At 36.3% G+C, this 26,448-nt stretch overlaps 1 protein-coding gene across 2 annotated transcripts in view; it reads right to left on the bottom strand.

Annotated features, from left to right (window-relative positions):
- The window catches only part of THOC1 (THO complex 1), a 60,637-nt gene that overhangs the window by 22,147 nt on the left and 12,042 nt on the right, over positions 1–26,448 (bottom strand). Inside the window, exons 8-12 of one of the 2 annotated variants that reach the window (XM_045527981.1) lie at positions 25,451–25,495; positions 20,366–20,448; positions 18,918–18,991; positions 12,154–12,262; positions 11,031–11,162 (exon numbers count right to left, since the gene is read on the bottom strand). In XM_045527981.1, coding sequence (XP_045383937.1) covers positions 11,031–11,162; positions 12,154–12,262; positions 18,918–18,991; positions 20,366–20,448; positions 25,451–25,495 — 443 coding nt within the window. The remainder of the gene's footprint in view (positions 1–11,030; positions 11,163–12,153; positions 12,263–18,917; positions 18,992–20,365; positions 20,449–25,450; positions 25,496–26,448) is intronic. The other variant, XM_045527982.1, reaches the window with a different exon arrangement.

Genomic DNA, 26,448 nt, shown 5'->3' with positions numbered 1-26,448 from the left:
ACACCTTTGACATATAATCTTTCCTTTAATTATAATTTTGATACACAATACATTTATAACAAATTTGGAATATCCATTATGATTTCTTCTTTAACTCCTAGGGAATGCATTTTTATGTTTACATACATTTGCCTCTTTTTAAGCTATTCTTTTTGTAGTTCCAGTTCTATAGTTCTAATTTAATTATGCTGTAGCCAGAGAACATATTCTGCATGATATGTAACCTTGGAAATTTGCTAAGACTTCCTTTATGACCTAGTACATAGTCAAATTTTGTGAATGTTCCATGTAGACACAAAAAGAATGTATTGCCTCTACTTGTTTTGTACAGGTTTCCATATATACTACATCAAGCTTATTACTTTTAATCTTTTTTTTTTTTTTTTGAGACAGAGTGTCACTTTGTTGCCCTGGGTAGAGTGAGTGCCATGGTGTCAGCCTAGCTCACAGCAACCTCAAACTCCTGGGCTCAAGCAATCCTACTGCCTCAGCCTCCCGAGTAGCTGGGACTATAGGCATGTGCCACCATGCCCGGCTAATTTTTTCTATATATATTTTAGTTGTCCAGATAATTTCTTTCTATTTTTAGTAGAGACGGGGTCTCACTCTTGCTCAGGCTGGTCTTGAACTCCTGACCTCGGGTGATCCACCTGCCTCGGCCTCCCAGAGTGCTAGGATTACAGGCGTGAGCCACCGTGCCCGGCCTACTTTTAATCTTTAGTTTGCCTGATCCATCAGTTTTTGATGGAAGCACTTAAAAATACCCCACTGTAACTGTGGATATGCCAACTTCTCATAATTTTATAAGTTTTGCTTAATATATTTTGAGGACATATAGATTTAAGTTCATGAAGTTTATGATCTCTCTTTAGTGGTTTGTTCATTTACTATGTAGTTTTTTTATCCTATTTATGCCTTTGATCTTACAGTCTATTTTATTTGGTATTTCTATAGCTTTTTTTGTTGTTGTTGGTATTAGCCTGGTATGTCGCTTTCCATACTTTTATTTCCATCTTTTTAAATAGTTTTGTTTTAGGTATGTATCCCTTGTGGATACAAATTATTACATGCTCCACATTCCATTTATTAAATTTCTCTTGTATTCTTTGCCACATAACGTTTTAAGCTTCTTAGGTCTGCTTTTCTTCCTTCTTAATGCAAATTAGTGGAATTACAGAACTTAGCTATGCACTGCAAATGAACTAGCAAGGGATAAAATTGTGAGATGCAAAACTCATTAAAAGGATGCTGCTGCCCCTTGGAAGACAAATATATCAAAGGCAATCTGGTGCATGGGAAGCTCAGAGCATCTGTGTAAATGTGAATCTATTTTTTACTCTTGAGCCCTTAGTGAAAGTAGGGTGAACAAATGGACCTTCTACCCACCTTATCCGAGCTAGTTCAGAATATTTCCTTTCCTTAAAATAGAAATGCTCTAGTTTGCTTAATAATTTAACAATTTCTTCTGTTGACTGTTTGGCTCATTTTTTTTTTCTTTTGTGTGGAAACCCATGTGAATTGCGTGTCAGGGAGTGGAGTGATGCAAAAGGAGCATGGCTGCTGGAGTTGCATATTTCCCAGAAAAATAAATAAATAAAAGAGTATGTAAAAAAAAAACCCCAATTATACGGTTTCTACTGTATATAATCCTGAGCAGATTGTATGTCATGAGAGAGTTCTAAGAAAGTATAAAATCTCTCAAGTGTAGTGGATTACTGATTTAAATTGTTTAAAAGTACCACTAAGTACTTATATAATCCTGGATAAGGTGTTAAAAATCTCTCTAGACAATTAAGAAATCAAGCCCAAACTCCAAATGTTATGAATGTACCTATTCTACTCCTAGTCTGGGACAAAATAAAGATTCACAATCATTATATTTACAAAAGAGAGCCATAATTTAAACTTCTAATTTTCACAAATGAATTAGTTGCTAAATTAGGGTTTAGAAGACTAAACTGTTAAATAGCTTTTTATTTGGAATAAGTACTTTCCATATATCTTATTCAACTAAGTTATAAAACATTTGGTTTCTAAGAAAAGGAATGTATAAAACAATTGTATAAAAACAACTGAATTATAAATTTAAAAAGTATTCCTATTTTCTAATAATTCTTTTTTCTTTCTTTTTAAAGACAGGGTCTCATTGTGTCATCCAGGTTGGAGGGCAATGGCACAATCATAGCTCCCTGCAACTATGAACTCCTGGGCTCCTGCTTCAGCCTCCCAAGTAGCTAGGACTATAGGTTGTGTGTCACCACAACAAACTAATTTTTTTTTGTAGAGATGGGGTCTCACTACATTGCCGAGGCTGGTCCCGAACTCCTGAGCTCAAGCAATCCTCCTGCCTCAGACTCCTAAAGTGCTGGGATTACAAGTGTGAGCCACTGTGCCTGGCCATTTTGCAATAATTCTTTAAATGCTTTCTTTCAAAAAAAAAGTTCTTAAGAAAATGAAAATTCTAATTTCACTTTAAAGGTCTCAGTGTCCTTGCTGAGTTACAAGATAAAGACGTTGTCCACTGAAGGCAGGAGCTGTCAGGTCTCAACCCTTTTCTTTAGTAGAAAGGTAACTTAAAGACACGGTAACAAATTAAAAGGTGTTAAGAAACTTTCTGTACTAATACAGGTATGTGTCACGTAATGATGGGGATACATTCTGAGAAATGCATCATCAGGCAATCGTGTCACTGTGTGAACACCACAGAGTGTACTTACACAGACCTAGATGGTACAGCCTATTGCTCCCTAGGTTACAAGCCTGTACAGCATGATACTGTACTGAATACTGTAGGCAAGTATAACACAATGGTAAGTATTTGTGTATCTAAACACAGAAAACATACAGTAAAATATTATCATCTTATGCGACCACCATTGTATAAGGGGTCTGTCGTTGACTGAAAAGTCTTTATGTGGCACATAACTGTACTTTTAAGAAGACTTAGAGGACTGTAATACTCCTCAGTAAAATAAATACCAAAACTTTAAATTTTGATCCCATTTTCCTTAATACTCCTAATTAATATAAAACATACACTGTTTAATGTTTTACATTAGTGTAGTTTTTAAGTTTGGGGTTTAAAAGTTGGCTTTATGCCTCTTCTTTGATTTAACCAGAGTAAAAAAAGATGGAAACATGAAATTTTAGTAAATATAAGACTTCTTTTCTGCCTACAAACGGCTAAATTAAATGGAATTTCTTAAATAATATAGGTTATTGTGTTGTTACCTATATTAATTAGGATTATTTAAGTATAAACATGGGTGAACAACTAAATCAACCTGTGATTAAATACCCAATGTCTAAATATTAGTTTTCATAAACCTCAGACAATACTGCAAATTATGTGAATCTACAGAATATTCCTATGCTATCTGGTAAAGTTTTAATAAACTGTAATCCTAAAGAAATTTCTAAAAACATTAAAATTCAGACACAGAAAAAATAAGTACCTAACCACTGTATGATTCATGTGTTTTTAACCTACGTATCTTTGACTATACATAAATGCGTTTGTTCTTGATACTCAAATTAAGACGATAAAATAAATCACTTAATGTAATTAAATGTAATATAATCAAACATGCTTGATAGAATTGTTTTAAAAAACTACTACTATAGCTTTAAATATTAAACATTGATCTAGTTTTTGATTTAAAGTGAGAAAGAAAAAGAAAAATATTAAACATTGATCTATTAAAACATGCATATCAAGGTATATTGAGAGTTAATAAATACTTGTGCATAACAGAGGGAGCCTGATTAACTGAGAGAGAAACAAAAAAAGTTTTTGCCCCTGGGTATGTAGTCTGTTCTCAAAGGTAATAAAATGTTTTTTTCTCCTCTATATATTCTGTCTAGGAGTTAGTAGTTATTGCTCTCATCAGAAAACATTTTCTTTTCAAAAGTCTGTTAGCATTTATAAATATAATGACTTCATTATGCCCATGTACTGTTGTAAAAATGGTGAGGTGAGAGTTCTCATTTCTAGAGGACCTAAAACTTTTAACAGTCCTGCTGTAGCAACTGTTAATTTCTATTACTTTGGCTAACAACAAGGTGGGCCATTTCTTAGTCTATCTTTGCTTTTAACTTTCTTATAGCAAATGACCAGTCTCCTCTGCCAAGCCTTTCAGACTGTCCTCCAAAATTAGGCTACCAATCCAGAGCCTACATTGGCAGGGTATCTTCTGCACCCTGATTGTCTTTAGTCTTTCCTAGATGGCTGCTACTTGGTAGCATCAAAGATTTTCCTCTCTTATCTTGCTTGTATAACCATGGCTGCACGCACATACAGAGGTAATTCTAAAAATAATTAAGAATGATGAGTATGCTCTAAATTTTCTAATATGCTCAATGATATTTAAAGAGCTTTTCTATTTGTCAGGCCCACAGAGTACAAAGTGTCACAATAAAGAGGGTAACTCATGCCTTTTGCCCTGAGGACCACTTCAAGTCAATCTTATTTATATTAAAAAATGTCAATCTTAAGAAAAGGTTTTAGTGTATTTACCTTTTCAGTATAGGTGGAAGCACACATGCTAAGACTGACGTGACTGTCCATAAAACACTTTAAATTGCAAAGTTTGTAAAGCCTTAAAGATTCAATGCCTTCACTGCCCACAGAACTTGGATTCAGCAGATAGTCAAACATCAAAATGGAATTCTAAAAAAGAAACTAAGCCTAGAGTTTGTACATATTCAACTAAAATGGCTGGAAAGAATCCCTATAGATTATATGACAATGAGATCTACAGTAATCAGAAGTCTTGGTTTCTCTCCTCATGAAATTTTAACAGTTGGCCAAAAAGGTTTCCATTACTTCCCCAGTGGCCACCCAAAGCACAACATCAATGTACCATAAATAACACAGTGTTAGATTTTTTCAAAGCAAGAATCATGTCTGTCAAATTATTCTAATGACAGCTGTTTGAGAAGCCCTACCAGTTGACTCAGATGAATCATGTCAAGACATAAAGCCTGATGACTTTTATACCAAGATTCATCAATGGAAAATCTTAGTGAGAACTGGTGCTACTATGGTTTTCAAAGTGAGTATAAGGCCATCCATCTTGGATTGATAAGAAAATAGCAGCCTTACTCATTTAACAGATTTCTGCAATTTATTTCTTTTGCTATTAATTTCTTTTAATGGGCACATGGACCAATGATCTAGTTTCTACGTAACTTTCAGACCATGGTAACAACCTGCAGAGAAGTTCATAGTAGAGTCCTGGAACTTCTGGCTCTATCTCTGGCCTGCAGACAAGGAAAACTCAAGCTGTCTTCCAGAGCTGTCAGAAAACCTCCTAGACCTGTTTAAAGTGAGTCGCATACTGAAAACAATTGATGAGACTAAAAAATTGTAGGTGGTTAGTCTGCCTGCTGGTGAATAGGAGGGTCTTGCTTCTGACTTCATTTGCTCCTAACTAGGCTGTAATAGGTCCCATAAAGGAATAGACCTATCTTTGCCCTTACTACATAAAGATTCAGCCTTAGGTATCCTCAAATGGATACAGAACAGAAAACTTAAGGCAGAACCACAGTTTTTTAAAAGTTCCTGGCAGTAAGAAACTATGACCAAAAGTCCTAATTGGAGGCCTCTTCACACCATGCAGAGACTGAGCAGAATGCGAATTCTCTTTTCTCCATAAGCAATAACGGCCTAATTACCACACTGGGGTCAAACTGTGTGACTATGGGTAACCATCCCGGTAACTGCTAGCGCTATTTTACCTGATCTTTTTCATTTGGTCATTAAGTCTCAAATGACAAGTGAAGAGGATTTATTATTTGGAAGGACTGGCTAACCCTGAAGCCTATACCTAGTTACTGTTACTATACATTTTTCTGAGAACTCAAAGATACAAAAACACATTCCTTTAACCATCATGTTAATACTCAGGGTACTTAAATGTTTTTAAATGTTGGTTCTGCTTTCACATGCTACACAGTACTGACGGAGGAATCCCTGTAATACCAGCGCCTTTCACTTGGTATGATAAGTTGGACAATTAGAGGTGAAATCCTCCCTTAAAGTTTCTGAGTATGACCTCGGACTAACCTTAAAGGAGGTTACTTTTCCACTCCATTAAAAAAATAAAAGGCCAGGCTTGGTGGCTCATGCCTGCAATCCTAGCACTTTGGGAGGTTGAGACAGGAGGATCGCTTGAGGCCAGGAGTTCAAGGCCAGCCTGAGCAAGTGCAAGACCCCATCTCTACAAAAAATAGAAAAATTAGCCAAGCATGGTGGTGCATGGGTGTAGTCCCAAATTCTGGGGAGGCTGTGGCAGGATGATTGCTTAAGCCTAGGAGTTTGAGGCTGCAGTGAGCTACAATCACACCACTGCACTCTAGCCCGGGCAACAGAGCAAAGTCCTATCTCAAAACACACACACACACACACACACATTTCAGCACTATGTTTAGCAACTGATATCTATGGGAAACTTCTATCTTTAAGAAAGAAGGTACAGGCTGGGTGTGGTGGTTCATGCCTGTAATCCTACAACTCTGGAGGCTGAGGTGGGAGGATCACTTGAGATCATGAGTTCGAGACCAGCCTCAGCCAAGAGCGAGACCCTGTCTCTACTGAAAATAGAAAGAAATTAGCCAGACAACTAAAAATAGAAAAAATTAGCATGGTGGGGCACGCCTGATGTTCCAGCTACTTGGGAGGCTGAGGCACAAGGTTGCCTGAGCCCAGGAATTTGAGGTTGCATGAGCTAGGCTGACACCATGGCACTATAGCCTGGGTAACAGAATGAGACTCTGTCTCAAAAATAAAAACAACAGAAAGAATGTATAGTAACTTACAAAGACTCCTATTTTATTTGTGGAACCTATGCCTACCTGTAGTTGCCACATGATTTGCCTGTCTCTAACTACAAAATTTTATCATCCTTGCCATGCATCATCTCCTGACTCTCTCTAAGGAAAAGTCTGCCCACATTCATGTAAGCAAAACATGGTGCTTCTGGGTAATAATAATCCCACTGGCATGGGTCACAGGCCCTCCTACAATGATAAGATCTAACCATGTAATGGCAAGACTACTTCTCTAAACCTGCTCACCAATGAAATGACAGGCTATAGAATTATACTCCAAATAATCATAGCTTTAGATTTCACTTTAGCTACTTCTTACTGGCAAGAAATAAGGCACCAATATCCCTGAAAAAAAATGAGCGCTTTTTCATGATTTATCAGATCTACATAAAAAGAAAGTTGAAAGTAACATGAGACCAGAGATGGCATGTATTCAGGTGGGATGGCTTTTCCTGGGATTAAAACACCATGTAAGATATTTTAAGGTATAGAGATGCTGGAAAGCTTCTTTCTCATTGGGGCAGTAGAGCTTTATAAAATATTACCCATAGCATATTTTTAATGCTATAGATAATGCATTACAAATATTTACACTTGGGTAGTAAGTAGTAAACACTGGAAATACACTAGAAACATGAAGAATGTACAAGAAGGGCTCTAAATTTAAGATAGGTTGTTGCTTAAGAGGCAACAAAGAAGGGAAGTGAAAATGCAAAACGCTACATGCCTCAGATTCTCTTTAGTACAATTCTTTGTGCCTTTTCTATTTTTCATACTGTAAGTTTTAAGCTTCTTAAAGCTGCTTTTACCTTCCTCATGGCATTAATTAACTAATGGAATTCCAGTGCTTAAGGCTGAAAGCCCATGCTCTCCTAATTGCTAGTGAAAGCAAGTTCACAAAGATCCAGAAAAGGAAACACCATTAGAAAGCCAAGACTGATAAAGTAAATGGAGAATGATGCAAAAGCATCAATCTCACACTCCAATATGGACATTTCTCTAAAAATATTTAATCCTGCTGTTTTCCATTATTATGACATCCTTTGGCCAGGTGTGGTGGCTCACACCTATAATCCTAGCACTCTGGGAGGCCGAAGTGGGCGGATTGCTTGAGCTCAGGAGTTCGAGACTAGTCTTAGCAAGAGTGAGACCCCACTTCTACCAAAAAGAAAAGAAAAAAAAACAAAAACAAAAAACCAGCTGGGCATTGCACGTGCCTGTAGTCCCAGCTACCCAAGAGGCTGAGGCAGGAGGATCACCCGAGCCCAGGAGCTGGCAGTTGCAGTGAGCTAGTGACACCACTACAGTCTACTGAAGGCAACTGAACACCCCTCCTCACAACCCCCTATTCCTTCATATTAAAAAAATAAAAAAATAAAAAAAGATGTCCTTAGAAATGTTATTTGTACAAAAAAAAAAATTCTTTAAGACATCCACAAAGTGGAAATGTCCTGAGAAATGTACCCATAATGCCTAAAAGTACAAACTCTTACTGGTTGTTTATTTTGTAACTTTTTTGTCCTCATAATAATAAAATTGACACCTTAGCTTTCTGAAAGGTGTATGTCTTTGGGAAGCACAGAGAAGAACTCTGGGATTGTCTTCCCCTCTTCCACATAGGTAAAAGTTTTGAATTTCCTACTCAACTAAAAAGAGTTTATATGTTTCATTCAAATTAGCAAATAGAACTGGAATTTAAAAAATTCAATCTGATAATGTCTTATTAGGTAAATTAAATCAGTTTATACTTGTTATTACCGATATATTTGGACTCATTTCTACCTTCCTTGCTGCTCCTTTTTCCCTCCCTTCCTGCTGTCTTTTGGATTTATAAAGTAATCTAGGTTCCTCCCTGCCTCCCTTTTGATCTCTTTGCTATCTGGGAGCAAGACATTGGTTTTCTTTTGGTAGTTACTCTTTTAATTTACATAAAAAGTCTAAAGTTATTCAGCCTTCCTTTCTTACTCCTGAAGATTACAAGGACTGTAATAAGTTTAAATTATTCATTAAACATCTCTGTTTTCCCCTCCCATGTTGTTGTTGTTGTCATTTAGTTAAGTCCCACATTAATAAAAATTTGCTTAATTAAAAAAATTTTTAAAATCACTTGTTAGGACTTTTTTGTTTTTATAGTCAAAGGTAAATTTACTGTCATATTTTTTAATTTTTGTGCTCACCATTGCTTTTTGTATCCCATTCCTTTCTTATGGGTTCAATTTCTTTCTTCCTGAAGAACATCCTTTAGTAGTTTTTCTCAAAGTGAGGGTCTTTGAGTGGCAAGTTTTCCCAATCTTTGAATAAAAATGTCTTTCTTTCATCCACAGTCTTGAGTGCATTTAGCTGGGCATGAAATTCTAGATTGAAAGTTATTTTTTTCTCAGCACTTTAATATTTCTCCACTGTGTTCTGATATTGATGTTTGATATCTGTCAGAAATCTGCTAACAGTCAAATAGCTCTTCCTTCCCAGTATATCTTTTTTGTCCTTTGGTGGCTTTAAGGTTTTCTCTGTATCCCCAGAGTTACAGTATGATGTGCTAAAGTGTGGATTTATCTTTCTTTATCCTGCTTGGTAGCTGTAGCATACTTTAAAGCTGAGGACTTGGGGCTTCCTGCAATTCTTTGTAATAGTTTCTCTACCATTCCCTCCATTTTGTTCTCTGGAAATCCTATTAGACAGATGTTGGAAATGCTCAATCTATTCTCCATGGCTTTTAATTGCTCTTTCACTTAAAAAAAAAATCTGTCTCTTTGTGCTGCATTCTGATGACGTTCTCATTATCTTCTTCAATTCACTAGTTCTCTTTTCATCCATGTCCAATCTATAGTTTAATTCTGTGTGGCTGTGCTTTGGTTTCAATGATTGTTACTTTAAAATTTCCAAGACTCCCAATCTGTTGTCATAATCAACAGTCCTATTTTCTTTCTGCCTGCTTCTGTTTCATGATTTCTTGCTCTCTTTCAGTAGATGCTATCTCATCAATTATCTTTTTGAGTATCCAAAACAAATATAAAGTCTTGCTCATGCTGTGTTTTTCATCTGGAATAAATATATGTATATCCCAATAGCTGATTTTGCTGGTGATTTTTCTTAGTATTAGATTTCTTTATGGATTTTGGAATTTTAATTTATAAAAGGAGTTTTAAATGGGAGCCTTTTCTTTTGGGATATTTGTTTACTTCCCTTTCTTTACCTGTCTGTGTATACCCTTCCCTGTGTAGCAGTTTTGCATTTGCTTCTGTCAGGGCCCCTGGGCCCAAATCTGGGAAAAGTCTTATGGTGACTTTTTGGAACAACTATTTCATGAGTATACCAGGATATCACATATCTGGTCACTGAGCAAGTGGATGGATAGAAAGCTGTGTCTTTGTTATCCCTAGGCCCCCAACTTCCTATAAAACCATAGCCCTTGGCAGAAGATTGGCAATATTTTTTTTAGTTTCTTTTCAAAAGTGAGTAAAGTTCTGCATCAGTCCCTGGTTTCAAGCAGTGAATCTGGCTCTGGCCCCTGGTCCCACACGGAGCACATTTGGTCTCTGTTACTTGTAGCCAAACTCCTGGGTGCCAACCACCTATTCTGGATAGAGTCCAGCAGGCCAAGGCTTCAGTTTCGCCCACTACTTGGCATTTCTGGTCCATGAAGATATTTATCTTGTTTCTTGAAGCACAGCTTTGTCTTTTTGGTTTTCTCTTTTTATTTTTTAATCTGTCATTGCTATGTGTTTGGAGCAAAGGGAGTGAGTCGAAACATAAACTCAATGTGCCATCTAACTAGAAAATTTACACAATCCAGTACCATTCTAGTTGAACAAAATTTACTTATTAAAAATGTATAAACAAGATTAACAGGGAACTTTTAAACTTCTTATTTATACCTAAATGATAAACTAATTACAAAATATTACCTTCACAAATGCAAATTAAATTCTAACTTGAGGTTTAAAATATATATACATGAAAGTAATTAAATTGCATTTATTCCAAAATACATCTACAAAACAGACTTAATGTAGAACCACCTCCTTCACCTTTGAAATCAAATTAATTCTATTTGTGCAAAAAAGAAATGGGATTCTAGCTTTAACCAAAAATAATGTAAGAAATATTTCTATTCAACTTAACATAAAATGGCAATCACCTAAATAGAAATAAAACATAACCATTTCTTATTAAGCTTAGTGAAATAGAAAAATTTATACCTTTTCACTTGTTAGAAATTTTGCAAAATATACATGCTCTCCTCCTGTTTTCAATTCTTCCATCTTTTTCCTTGAGGCCTGAGTATCATCTAATTTATAACTTTTAAAAACAGCTAAAACTTCTTCAGAATACTGCAAAATAAAAATATTAGTTCGTTTTACTTGACATGTTGCCCGAAAATTCGTTCATTGCTTTTCTGTATCAAAATATCTAGAATTTACTCCTAGTCAATCAAAAATATATTTCGTAAGATACATTAAACAAGAAAAGTGACAGCAAAATGGGGGTAAAAACTATTTTGTAAGAGATTTCATGTATTGTAAAAGTAAAAATAAACTCTCTACTCCTAAAGAAACATGATTTCTTATGAAGTTACTGTAAGAGGCAGAGAAAGAAATGCTTTGAGAATATACAGAAATTTACCAGTGAAATTAATTGTTTATCCAGCTGTGAAAACTCTCAAACATTTATTATTTTAAAGACCATGACCAAATAAAACAATGATGTCAAATTCTGTCCACTTGGAAGACAATTCCACGTGGGTTGGCACACTTTTTCTGTAAAGGACCAGATAGTAGGTATTTTAGGCTTTGCGGGCTCCTATATAGATTCTAGTTGCAACCATTCAGCTATGCCATTAAAGCCCCAAAACAGCCACAGATCAGAGGTAAATGAATGGTCATAGTTGTATTCCAATAAACCTTTGTTTACAAAGCAATAGGTTGGATTTGGCCAAAGGTCATAGTTTGAGGACCCCTGTTTTAACAGGATAGCTGAAATAATTTTGTGCAAACACAGAATGTATTCTGCAAAATATTATCAATTTATGTTGACAACACTCACTATATATAAAAAAAAACTCAAGGCTGTAACTAACTTTTAAATTTCCAGGTCATTTATAAGCCACTTCACAAAATCAGTGGCTTAAATATTCATTTATAATTTATTATACAATGTATAATAATAACGTACATTATTATTCATAATGTATATTATGAAATAAGTATGTAATATTAAGAGGAAGAATTATACAGTGTAAAATACGATGGACAAGAGTAAGTTTTAGCTATGCTATTAGTTATAAAATACTGGGATTTTGATACAGTCTGACTGGCAACTTACCTTGAGGAAAGTTTTCCATGAAATCTTCTCATAGCATTGCACAGGGTTCCTAAAGTAATCCTGAAGTGACCAGAATTTTCGATACAGGTTGTAATCAATTGGAATGGAGCTAGCAAAATAAATGTTATATTAAATAAATCATTTAAATTCTTTCACAAATATCTAAATGTTCTTAACTTTTCTTGAGTCACAAACCTTTTTCAGAAGCTGATGAAAGCTATGGCCTCTTTTCCCAGAAAAGTGCACAATCACAAATACTTACATAAACTTTTATAAACAATTTTAGGGAACTCAAAGGCTCCAATAGGCCCTCCTTAACTATATCGGCGGAGCTCCTGAATTTTGGCTGGACACATGGTTATTCAGAATAAAAGATTGTATTTCCCAAACTCTTGTTGCTAGGTAGGCCATGTGATTAAATTCTGACCAATCAGTTGGGAATGGAAGTCATATGTGCAATTCCTGGGCCTTGTTTTACCATTTGCCTTTTCCTCTTCCTGTTGGCTAGCATGCAGATGTGAGAGTGAGCCATCTTGCACTACAGGAAAAAGGGTAAATACCAAAGGATAGTGGAATAAGAAGTTAGAAGGGACCTGGATCCCTAGACAATCTCACTGAGTAGAGCTGTCCTACCAGCCCTGGACTGCCCATTTCCAGATGTTGACATGAGAAAGAAAAAAGAAAAAAACTCTATGTGTTTAAACCAGTGTTAATCTGGATCTATGTTAAAAGCTACAGGCATTACATCCTAACTAATACACCAAGTTAAGAAGCCCTAGTATGAGACAAACATATAAGGTATATATCAAGTTAGTATTACAAAAATAAGCCCTTTCTCTAGTGATTTTACTATGGCATCACTAATCCAACTCCTAATCTGTCTATGTTACAAATCTGCAATGCTAACACACATTCTTTTAATTTTTATATTTACAAGCAATCACTATACAGGCTGAGCATCCCACATCCAAAACTCCAGAACATTTCTGGTACCAACGTATTTTAGATAAGGGATACTCAATTTGTACCACAAAATGTTTTAATTTTTAATGTTAAAACGAACACTTCAAGCTTTTTTTTAACCCAAGAAATTGCTGTTTCAGTGAAATCCTCTATAGCATTAGAAACAGCCAACGAAATATTTTAGTATTACCCATACATCAAAAATGCTTGAGTTATCAACTACTTCGTACTCTCAAATATCTGCAAAAATTTTCAACATTATCTCTGTAAAATTAATTTTGTCTGTAAACAAGATTGTCATACAACTTCACTCCATTCGTTTAAAATAAACCTTACTAAATTGAACCTATAGATTACAGTGAGCATTTTCTCTAAACTTCATGCCCATATAGATATTCCAAGTAGATTATAATTTTGTATGGGAAACTGGAAATTGGTCTAGTGATCCACAGTAGTACCATGATGTTAAGAGTCCCGCTTTCTCTATTCTGGCCAGTACGTGGAAATAAGTTAATCCCCCATTCTTTATCTTTGGAATGGATACACTTAAAATTATTTTTTTTCTGAAGATTAAGGAACATCAGGGGAAATATTACAATGCTTATTAAAGGATTATAGTAAAATAAAGTGAGTATAATTTTATCATATACTTTTAAAAAGTTTTTTGGGGAAGTGGTGGTTAATGTTTGAAATACTGAAAAATGCCTTAATTTCTTTATATATAAAATAAGGGTATTAGAGCAGAAAAGTATAAAATAATTTATTAGTCTAAAATTCAGTTTTGTACAAAAAGTTTGAAAAAGTATAGAATTGATCTCAGAACAAAGGAAAAGTATTTTTGTGAAACAGATGGAAGTACATTTGATAAAGAATCTCACCAAAGGAACCTAATTCATATTAAGATCACAAACTACAAGTCAATATCATAAAGTCTTTTTAAAGAATTTCATTAAATTTATATCAATTGGTGTATCAGTTCAAGAAAAACATATGTCCATCTATACACAGAGTAACACATCACTTATCTTACATTCACACTTGTGACAACTTCAATTATCTGCAACAAAGCTGTGAACTTGGAAGAAACTGAAAAAACCCTTGCTCTGGGCTGGGTGTGGTGGCTCAAACCTGTAATCCTAGCACTCTGAGAGGCTGGGGCAGGAGGACTGCTTGAGCTTAGGAGTTCAAGACAGCCTGGGCAAGAGTGAGACTCTGTCTCTACTAAAAATAGAAAAATTAGCTGGGCATCGTGGCACATGCCTGTATTCCCAGCTATTTGGGAGGCTGAGGCAGGAGGATCACTTTGAGCCCAGGAGTTTGAGCTTGCAATCAGCTATGATGATGCCACTGTACTCTACCTGGGTTGACAGAGTGAGACTGTCTCAGGAAAAAAAAACAAACCAATCAACCCTTGGTCTGCAAGAAAATATTGGTGACAAAGCTCATGTACTTTATTTTATAAAAGAGCCTTGAAATTATGCTCACCCAGATTATAATGGCTTTGAATTCCGTGTAATGTCAGGTTAATAATTTAGCAAGCTTAACTCATTTTGATAAAAGAATTCTAACTTTGCTAGAAGCATGCAATGCATATAAATCTTGCTTCAAAAATCAACAGTGAAGAACACTGACAACTTTTAATTGACCAAAATCTAGCTCCTGCCAAAAGGTTTTTTTTTTTGAGACAGAGTCTCACTCTGTTGCCCAGGCTAGAGTGCCGTGGCATCAGCCTAGCTCACAGCAACCTCAAACTCCTGGGCTCAAGCAATCCTCCTGCCTCAGCCTTCAGAGTAGCTGGGACTATAGACATGAGCCACCATGCCTGGCTAATTTTTTCTCTATACATTTTTTTAGTTGTCCATATAATTTCTTTCTATTTTTAGTAGAGACGGGGTCTCGCTCTTGCTCAGGCTGATCTCGAACTCCTGAGCTCAAACTATCCACCCGCCTTGGCCTCCTAGAGTGCTAGGATTACAGGCGTGAGCCAGTCCGGCCCTGCTAAAAGTTTTATCAAGAACCAGTAGTATCTGAAAGAATCTAATGGACATGTTAACTTTCACTCTTTCTAACTCTTCCCCAGCAACAACTCTGAAAACAGGAAAACAATTAACTGAACATCGACCTCTCTCTACAATTAAAGCAACTTCATTGACTTACAGCAATAAGATTATACATCTGAGTTTTCTGTGGACTGAATTTTAAAAAAATCACAAAAAGAACATTTTCTAAAATAAGAAAGTAAATTGAAAAAAGAAAAGTGCTATATAAATTATTTATGTCCATGAAATAAGACCAAGAACAGTATTCGTATAGTTCTATACTTAAAAAAGAATGTTTTTGAAACAAAATTGGTTTTGAAGATGATATATACATAAAATGTGTGTATATATACACATACACATAAGATTACACACATAGCATTACTCAGTTACAACATATAAGACTGAATGTAATAAATACTTCTTAAAATGTAGCAACAGGAAAGTTTGTCTCTTAAGAAAAATGGGCCGGGCACGGTGGCTCACGCCTGTAATCCTAGCACTCTGGGAGGCTGAGGCGGGTGGATCGCTCGAGGTCAGGAGTTCGAGACCAGCCTGAGCAAGAGCGAGACCTCGTCTCTACTAAAAATAGAAAGAAGTTATATGGACATCTAAAAATATATATAGAAAAAAAAATTAGCCGGGCATGGTGGCACATGCCTGTAGTCCCAGCTACTCGGGAGGCTGAGGCAGAAGGATAGCTTGAGCCCAGGAGTTTGAGGTTGCTGTGAGCTAGGCTGATGCCATGGCACTCTGGCCAGGGTGACAGAGTGAGACTCTGTCTCAAAAAAAAAAAAAAAAGAAAAGAAAAATGGGGGCTACCTCTAACAGAGAAAGAGAATCATGTCTCAGTTGCCAGTTCACATCTGATTTAATGCTTGATACCAAAAACAATCTTATTCCAAGTTCCTACCAAGTTCCTAATTATCATCTCCTACCTATAAAGGCTTTGATCTCTCTTCTTTTATCTCTCATTGGCTTGGTATGTGTTTAAGGTGTCAGAATAAATTTTAAAGTAGTATGAATATATTATTGTTAGGAAATTTTTAGTTAGGTATTAACATATTTTTTTAAAAATCCTTCTCCTTGACAGTTATATCCCCCTACACTAGATGCTGTCCCTCTCTCGTTTCCTTCATGGCTAAATAAACTTCAAAGTTGTCTGTACTCCATGTCACTATTTCATCACCTTCTATTCATTCCTTAACCCATTGCAGTTTGCCTTCCACCTTCACCATTCCACAGAAATTTCTGGAACCATTTATTGTATTTGCAAATAACAACAAATTAGAAGCAACAGTTACTATCTAAAATAGATTGTCTTTTAACTATTTTAACCAGAATACTATGTAAAACTTGACATATTTTTAAAATGTTGAGCTGTTTTATAGAACCTTACACATTGGAGTTTTTTTAAAACAAAATGTTTTATTGATGTATTTGAGCCAAGTCTGAAATGGACTTCATATTGTAGGTACATGTGTTCTGCTTTGTAAATTACAGTGCCTAAGACCATCTGGTGATGCAGCTGCTCACAAAGTAATTCCCCATACGCTTTCTTCTGCCATTCAAAAATAGTGACTGCAACAGACAGAGGCAGCTGAATGCTGGGTCTTGTTTAAGTGATTTTCCTACAGCTGCGACTAGTTTACAAACATAATCAATAGGGCTGAATTGTCTACACAGGCTGACACAGAGTCTAAGTAGACAAAATCACATTGGGCAGAGTGTCTGTGGGGGCACTATTTCACTTCAGATGACCTTTATCTTGGAACAGGCCCTTATGTTGCTAGGGCCAGACTCTAAAAGCCTACTCTATCCATAATGTACACTAACAAAGAGGTCTCTAGAAAAACAACTATAGCTATATAATTATAGTTTATAACCGAATGGACAATGTTCTAAGTGCTTTACATTTACCACTACATATAACATAGATAACTATAGTAATAATAACTATTAAGTGCCTTAATAGATCATTTCTGATCATTATCTTATTTAATATTCTCAACAACTGTAGAGAGAAGGTGGCATCCCTACATTTTAAAGATGTTCACACTGAGTTGCAGGAAGGTTAAGTAACTTGCTCAAGGTCACAGGACTAGGAAATAGTGGAGTTAAGTCTACAGTCACACTACTTCTAATGTTTTTTCTAATGTGTGCTTGAATTTGAAATCTGGGAGGTCAGGAATATATTTCCCTGTGCAGATATACGAATCCCCTCTTGATCTTCTAGGTAGTAATAATGGACACTATTTCAATTACAAATGATGATGATAACTTTCATCACCTCAGACACATGGATGAGTGCTAGTGAAAGAAATTTTTCCTTAGTATTTTCCTTTTCTCTTCCTCATTGCTTTTAACCGGCACTAGAAAGAAATTATGGCAGGTCCTCAAAAAACTGTGTTTCTTTCAACGTCATCTCTTATGCTGATGAGAAAAAAAACTTGATTCCTGGCCAGGGCCACCATCTATGGGGAGTTTATATGTTCTCCTTATGTCTGCATGAGTTTCCTCTGGGTATTCCAGTTCCCTCCCACATCCCAAAGATGTGTGCGTTAGGTTAACTGGCATGTCTAAATGGTCCCAGGATGAGTGAGGGTGGGGGCATTTGTGAGTGCACCCTGTGATGGAATGCTGTGTCCTGTCCAAGGCTGGTTCCCACCTTATGCCCTGAGCTGGTGATCCTGGCCACCCATGACCTTGAACTAGAATAACTGGGTAAATAATTGTTTTTATTAATCTTTTATTTTTTGGGACAGGATCTCACTCTGTCAGCCACGGTAGAGTGCAGTGGTGCAAACATAGCTCATTGTAACCCCAGACTCCTGGGCTCAAATGATCCCACCTCAGCCTCCTGAGTAGCTAGGACTATAGGCGTATGCCACCACATCTGGTTAATTTCTTTTATTTTTTGTAGAGATGGGGTTTCAGTACAATGCCCAAGCTGGTTTAGAACTCCTGGCCTCAAGTGATCTTCCTGCCTTGGCCTCCCAAAGTGATGGGATCACAGGTATGAGCCACTGCATACAGCCACATTATTACTAATCTTTCTTAAATGTACATATAACTCACATTTATTTCAATGTTTAATATTATAAGTGTTTTGGTCTTTATTTAGAAGTTTGTTGATGTTTTTGTGACCAGAAATAGGCTGTAGGAACTTAACTCCTGTTTCTATCAATTCGTCTATGGTAAAACTGGTTTTGTCATACGTTGCTTCACTTAAAGTTGCAGTTTCCAAGAATCTATAGACAATGTTAAGTGAGGACTTACTGTATTTGGAAAGAAAGCACAGAGCTATAGAGGCTAAGATAAGAAACAGTATTAAAAGCAAGGAGAGGGCTGGACTTGGTGGCTTATGCCTATAATCCCAGCACTTTGAGAGGCCAAAGTGGGAGGACTGCTCGAGACCAGGAGTTTAAGACCAGCCTGTGCAACATAGCAAGACCCTGTCACTACAAAAAATTAGCTTGGCATGCTGGTGCATGCTACTTGGGAGGCTGAGGCAGGAGGATCACTTGAGCTCAGGAGTTCAAGGTTACAGTGAACTATGATTGCCACTGCATTCTAGCCTGAGAGACACAGCAAGACCCTGTCTCCAAAAAAAAAGAGAGAAAGGTACAAATGGAAGAAATCTATGAGCATGATTTCCTTCCTCCTTGTCCATATCCATATCCTCACTCCAGAGAGAATACCTAATAGGGAATTAAGGGATAATCTTTGTAAATCAAGAAAACATAAGCCCTGAAAACTCACCAAGTTGTTGGAGCTTCATCATCTCCCATTTCCCCTTCTTCTACATCCATTCCTTCTTCTCTATCCTCAGTGTGCTAAATTGAAAAAAATGCACAGCTTGTCATGAAACAGTCATCAGGCAGAAGATAAATGCTAGAATAAGAGATCATTTACACAATCCTAGACAACCATTAGTAGACAAGTCTAGTCACAGTAACTATCTAGACCTATAGTTAATCTTTATTGCAACTGGGATTCTATGTGACAGGGTTGAAAGAACTCAAGAGCACTATAACAATGACATAACATAGTCACAAAGACGATGGAAAGTTTTAAACCAGTATTTCTCAAAACACAGTTAGTGGATTCTCTCTGGGAATAAAGAGTCTATGGCTAAATGTTTTGGAAATACATACAAATCATAAAGAAAAGTCAACAGTAAAATGGACAAATGCCATGAATAGACAAGTTACAGAAGAAAAATATATTCCAATCAATGTATATTAAGTTTCTCAGCTCCAATAATAATCAAGGAAATACAAATTAAAACAAAGACAACTTATTTTTCAAGTATATATATCAATTAAGCAAAGAGTTTAAAAAATTGATAATTCCTAATGTTGGTGTGAGGCTATGGGAAGATGGGCAGGCTTTCTCCACGTGCCACTGGTGGCAGTATAAACGGGCACAACCTCTTTGAGAAGTAACTGGGCAACAGCTACCAAAATTTGAAATATGCATATATTTTGACCCAGCAATTTTACTTGTCAGAATTTATCCTAAGGATATACCTGCATAATTTAGCAATGATATAATACTATTCACTGTAACACAGTTAACAATTTTTCACTATTACAGAGTACCTAAATGTCCACTGACAGGGACTGTGATGTATGGAGTCAAAGAGTTATCAAGAGCCATTAAAAAACTGAGACAAATGTAAATGTACCAATGCAGAAATAAATCAGTTAAAAGAAGAAAGTGAATTTTATAACAGTATGTATTGTATGACCTAATTTTGAAAAAACAACATATGTTTATATGTATATACACAAAAAGTCCTAGTATGGTTAGACAAAGAATGTTATGACTGATTACAGAAATAATTATTTACAGACGTTATATGTGTTCTGTGTAAAAAATCCAAACGTATTTGAAACAGAAAGTATAGCTACTCTATAATCCACTTTATGATTACTACTATTAAAATAGCAAGTACAGATACCTTATTTATCCACTTTAACAGAAAGTACAGCTACTCCATATGCTATCATAATCTCCCTTGGATTACAGAGTAGCTGTACTTTCTATTTTAAACATTGTTTCAATTTTTTACACACAATACATATTATTTCTATAAACTGGAAATAAAGTGTTCAAATGTTTGGTGACTGAGAGGCCCATTCAAATGAGTTAACTCAATAACACTTATAAATATGTCCTGTGATAAGATTTCATATCGGCCTCACCTTTTGACCCAGGGTGCTTTCCTGCTCATTGGTATTGAAAACAGTGACATTTTCCAGATTAAACTGACTCTGCAAGTTAAGACCTATAAAAAAAATAAAAAGAGAAGATTTTCAAAGCAGATTCACTGACACCTAAACTTGTATATGAATATATAACTTCGTCTCATAACCGAAATATATAAAATATTAAATTCATAATTAAAAGATCAGTCAGAATTAACACCCATATTTGATTTTCAAATCCTTTCAAAAATTCACTTCTTAAAAGTGCCTTCAGAGTACAGGCATACCTTGTTTTATTGCACTTCGCAGATACTGCATTTTCTACAAATTGGAGGTTGTGGCAACCCCAGGTCAAGCAAGTCTATCACACCATTTTTTCTAACAGCATATGCTCAATTTGTGTCTTTCTGTCACAATTTGGTAATTTCACAATATCTCAAACTCTTCCATTAATACTGTATCTGTTATGGTGATTGGGATCTTTGACGTTACTATTGTAATTGTTTTGGGGTGCCATAAACCACGCCCATATGAAACAGCAAACTGATAAATGATGAGTGTGTTCTGACTGTTCCACCAACTAGCTGTTTTGTCTCTCTCTCTCTCTCTCTCTCTCCTAAGCTTCCCTATTCCCTGAGACAATATTGAAATTAGGCCAATCAATAACCCCACAATGCCCTCTAAGAGTTCAAGTGAAAGGAAGAGTTTCAAGTCTCTCATTTTAAATCAAATGCTAGAAATAATTCACCTTAGTGGGAAGGCATGTTGAAAGCCAAGATAGACTGAAAGACGGCCCTCCTGTGCCAAATCACTGAGTTCTAAATGCAAAGAAAAAGTTCCTAAAGGAAATGAAAAGAGCTACTCCAGTGAACACAGTAACAATAAGAAAGCACAACAGCCTTATTGCTGATACAAAGAAAGTTTAAGTGGTCTGGATAGGAGATCAAACCAGCCACAGATTTCCTTACATGAAAGCCTAATCCAAAGCAAGGCCCTAACTCTCTTCAATTCTGTGAAGGCTGAGAGAGGTGAGGAAGCTGTAGGAGAAAAGTTGGAAGCCAGCAGAGGTTGACTGATGAGGTTTAAGAAGCAAAGCCAGCTCCGTAACACAAAAGTACAAGGTAAAGTAGCAAGTGTTGATGCAGATGGTGCAGCAAGTTAGCCAGAAGATCTAGCTAAGATTATTAATACACTAAACAACAGATTTTCAATGTAGACAAAACAGCCTTCTATTGAAAGATGCCATCTAGGACTTTCATAGTTAGAGAGAAGTTAGTGATTGGCTTCAAAGGACAGGCTGACTCTCTTGTTAGGGGCTAATTTAACAGGTGACTTTAAGTTGAAGCCAATGCTCATTTACCATTCTGAAAATCCTAGGGCCCTTAAGAATTATGCTGTCTACTCTGCCTGTGTTCTAAAAATGGAACAAGAGAGCCTGTTTACAGCATGATTTACTGAATATTTTAAGCCCATTCTTGAGACCTACTGCTCAGAAAAAAAGATTTCTTTCAAAATATTACTGCGCATTAACAATGCACCTGGTCACCCAACAGCTCTGATGGAGATGTGCATGGAGATTAATGCTGTTTTCATGCTTGTTAATACAACATCCATTCTGCAGCCCACAGATCAAGGAGTAATTTCAACTTTCAAGTCTTATTATTTAACAAATACATTTTGTAAGGTTATAGCTGCCATAGAGAGTGATTCCTCTGATGGATCTGGGCAAAGTCAATTGAAAATCTTCTGGAAAGGATTTATTATTCTAAATGCCATTAAGAACATGTATCGGAGGTGATCAAAGTAACAACATTAACAGGAATTTGAAAGAAATTGATTCCAACCCTTATGGGTGACTTTAAAAGATTTAAGACTTTAGTAGAGGAAGTAAGTGCAGATGTGGTGGAAACAGAAAGAGAACTAGAATTAGAAGTGGAGCCTGACGATGTGAATGAATTGCAGCAGTCTCTTGATCAAACTAGAGAGGGTGAGGAGTTGCTTCTTATGGATGAGCAAAGTGGTTTCTTGAGATGGACTCTACTTCTGGTGAAGATGCTGTGAACATTGTTAAAAAGACAGCAAAAGATTTAGAATATTACATAAACTTGGTTGACAAAGCAGTAGCAGGTTTTGAGAGGACTGACCCCAATTCTGAAAGAAGTTCTACTGTGGGTAAAATATCAACAAACAGCATCATATGCTACAGAGAAATCTTTTGTGAACAGAAGAGTCAATCAATGTGGCAAATCTTACTGCTGTCTTACTTTAAGAAACTGCCAGAGCCATTCCTACCTTCAGCAACCACCATCCTGATCAGTCAGCAGCCATCAACATTGAGGCAAGACCAGTAAAAAAATGATGACTTGATGAAGGCTCAGATGATCATTAGCTTTTTTAGCAATAAAGCATTTTTTAGTTAAGGTATGTACATTATTTTTCAGACAAACTGCTATTACATACTTAATAGACTACAGTATACTATAGATGTAACTTTTATATGTATTGGGAAACCAAAAAGTTTGTGTGACTTGCTGTATTGCGATATTTGCTTTATTGCAGTAGTCTAGAACCAAACTCACAACATCTCTGAGGTATGGCCCGTACACAGAATTCTATATGCATTATAACAAATGGAATTGATCCTTGTTATTCATGATATTCAAGAACAAGTCCACAGAATGCAATAGAGAGTAATTTATAATTTTGATGAAGCACAAATGTAAATTAATTAAAAAGTAAGGGTGTATAACAAATAAATAAATATATTATGGTTAATGAGAGCCAAGTGTCTTACTGTCAGAGAAATAAGTTAAAAATAAGTAGGTGTATTAGTACTGGATTTGACTCAGAGATATCAGTATGAGCTCATGATTTTTGTTGCTGTTCATTAAAAAAAATACAATGATACAGAAATAAACATAGATGTGTATGGTTAGTATACACATGTATTTTTCCTTGCTCTGTCTACTGAGAGGGCCTAGAAGCAGTCATACTCCAATGGCAATGAGCCCATCTAGGGCCCAGATCTTGGCTCTACCTACCATTCTTAAATAAAAGGAACTAGGTTCTTTGGAAAAGTGGGGAAAGGAGGATATGGAGGTATTATATAATGAGTGCAGATTTTTGGGTTTGCAAGACGAAAATATCTGGAGTTGGATGGTATGATGGTTGCACAACAATGTGAGGTTTTTTTATTGCCACAGACTATATGCTAAAATTATTTCGAATCAAAAACTTAAAAAAAAAAAAAAAAAGCATGGATACTAGATTAAGACATTAAGCTAGTGAATGAGCCTGGCTGACCATTCAGCATTGACTACTTAAAATACCACTGTCTATTCTCCATTATTCACCATAGCACATGCTATAATTCTCATTTAGAGTTAAAAATTTCAGCCATAGTGTACTACATTCTATAGAGAACTACATACTAAAATGGCTTTTTGAGGGTCTTGGTCTTGGGATATACCCTAGTGAATGTTAAGGATCTACTAAATGTTAAGGGGAAAAAAGGGAAAAATTACTATAAAAAATTACCCCCAAATGCCAACCTAGTTTGTGTTAGGGTGGTAGGATTATGAATAGTTTCTTTTTCTTCATTTTCCAAAATTTCTGAAATAAAAATTTCTAAAATTTTTATTTATTTTTTGAGACAGGGTCTTACTCTGCTGCCCAAGGTAGAGTGCAGTGTGGCCTTAAATTCCTGGGCTAAAGTGATCCTCCTGCCTCAGCCTCCCGAGTAGCTGGGACTACAGGCACGTGCCATCACGCCCAGCTAATTTTTTAATTTTTTGTAGAGACAAGTCTCGCTATGTTTCCTAAGCTGGTCTCAAACTCCTGGCCTCAAGTGATCCTCCCACCATGGCCTCCCAAAGTGCTAAGATCACTTATGTGAGCAACCATGCTCGGCCTCTACAATTTAAAAATTAAATTACAAAGTATAACTTATTAAAATATATATGGTCTAAGATACCTTTAACGATAATGAAAGAAAGCAAATGAAAGAAAGAAAAAAGTGTTTTGTATATGTCTCGCCAATCTAAGAATGTAATATAATGAAAATGAGGTTTAAAATGTTTCATCAAAACAATAAGCGTTCGGGCTGGAGGCAACCAGGAAGGATAAAATAATGTCTTGGAATTACAACCTTGTTCTTATGTCTTCTGTAACTTCCAGAGAAAGAAATCATAAGTTAATGCCGATAAGGGACATATGTCACTTCATTTCGCATTTCTATCCATTCATCATGTTTTTTTGAGACAGGGTCTCGCTTTGTCACCCCAGCTAGAGTGCAGTGGTATCACTGCAGCTAACTGCAACCTCAAACTCCTGGGCTCAAGTGATCCTCCGGCCTCAGACTCCTGAGTAGCTGGGACCACAGATGTGTGCCACCATTTCTACTTGTAGAAACTGGGTCTCGCTCTTGCTCAGGATGATCTCCAACTCCTGGCTTCAAGCAATCTTCCTGTCTTGGCCTCCCAGAGGGCTAGGATTACAGGTGTGAGTCACCACACCCAGCCTCCACTCACCACATATTTAAATGGTGACTAGGTGCCTGGCACTGTTCTAGGCACAGAGAATACAGAGGTAAACAACAAAAACACACTGAAAAAACCAGATTGTGTTAAATGCTAAAAAGGGATTTGAAATCATGTGGTAATAATGGGTTTAGATTAGGTATTCAAAGAGAGCCTCTCTGAGGAAGTGAAATTTAAACTGAGATTGAGCAACAGCAAAAGTGAGTAATGTGACAATAATGAATAAAAGGTTCACAGACAGAGGGAAGAGTTAGTGCCAAGGCTCTAAGGTGGCAATGATCTTGATATTTTGAAGGTATAAATAGAGAAGGTGGGATGCCAACTCAGTGGGGGAAAGAACAGTTTTTAAACAAATGGTGCTTGGACAACTTGGTATCTACATGTAAAAAAATAAAACCGAATCCCTACCTCACACCGTATACAAAAATTAACTCAAAATGCTAGGTGCAGTAGCGTGCACCTGTAGTCCCAGACACTCAGGAGACTGAGGCAGGAGGTCGCTTGAGGCCAGGAGTTTGAGGCCACAGTGCACTTTGATCGTTACCTGTAAATAGTCGCTGCACTCCAGCCTGGGCAACATAGTGAGATCCTGTCTCAAAAAAAAAAAAATTAATTCAAAATGGATCACAGACCTAGTTGTAAGAACTAAAACTTAGAAGAAAACATAGGAGTAAATCTTTGTGACCCTGAATTAAGTAAAGTTTTTTTTTTTAGATAAGAAACCAAAAGCACAAGCCAGAAAAGAAAAAAATAGATAAATTTAAAACTTTTGTGCTACAGATGATACCATCAAGAAAATGAAAAGACAATCCACAGAAGAAAATATCTGCAAATTATTTATCTAATAAAGGTCTAGTATCTAGAAAATATAAAGAATATTTACAAACTCAAGAATAACCTAACTTTCCAAGTGGGCAAAGGATGTGAATAGACATTTTTCCAACAAAGACATACTAATGGCCAATAAGCACATGAAAAGATGCTCAACATCATTAGTCATTAGGGAAATGAAAATCAAAACCACAAGATACCACTCTATACCCACTAAGATGACTAAAATAAAAAAGATAATATCATGTGTTAGCAAGGATATAGAGAAATTGAAATCCACATACATTACTTATGGGATTACGAAACGGTACCGCCTCTCAGGAAAACAGTTTGACAGGTCCTCAAAAATTTAAACAGAGAGTTATTATATGACCCCACAATTCTACTCTTAGAAACGTACTCAAGAGAAACGAAGACTTAGAGTTACCGTATGACCTAGCAGTTCTACTCTAAGCATATACCAAGAGAAATGAAAACATATGTCCACACAAAAACTTGTATACAAATTTTCATAGCAGCATTATTCTTTTTTTTGAGACAGAGTCTCACGCTGTTGCCTGGGCTAGAGTGCCATGGCATCAGGCTAGCTCACAGCAACCTCAAACTCCTGGGCTCAAGCAATCCTCCTGCCTCAGCCTCCCAAGTAGCTGGGACTACAGGCATGTGCCACCATGCCCAGCTAATTTTTTTTTCTATATATATTTTAGCTGT

Source organism: Lemur catta, chromosome 16, assembly GCF_020740605.2.
Source record: "Lemur catta isolate mLemCat1 chromosome 16, mLemCat1.pri, whole genome shotgun sequence".
Classification (NCBI taxonomy): domain Eukaryota; kingdom Metazoa; phylum Chordata; class Mammalia; order Primates; family Lemuridae; genus Lemur; species Lemur catta.
Note: the sequence above shows the minus strand (reverse complement) of the source record. Positions and strands in the feature narration are given on the sequence as shown.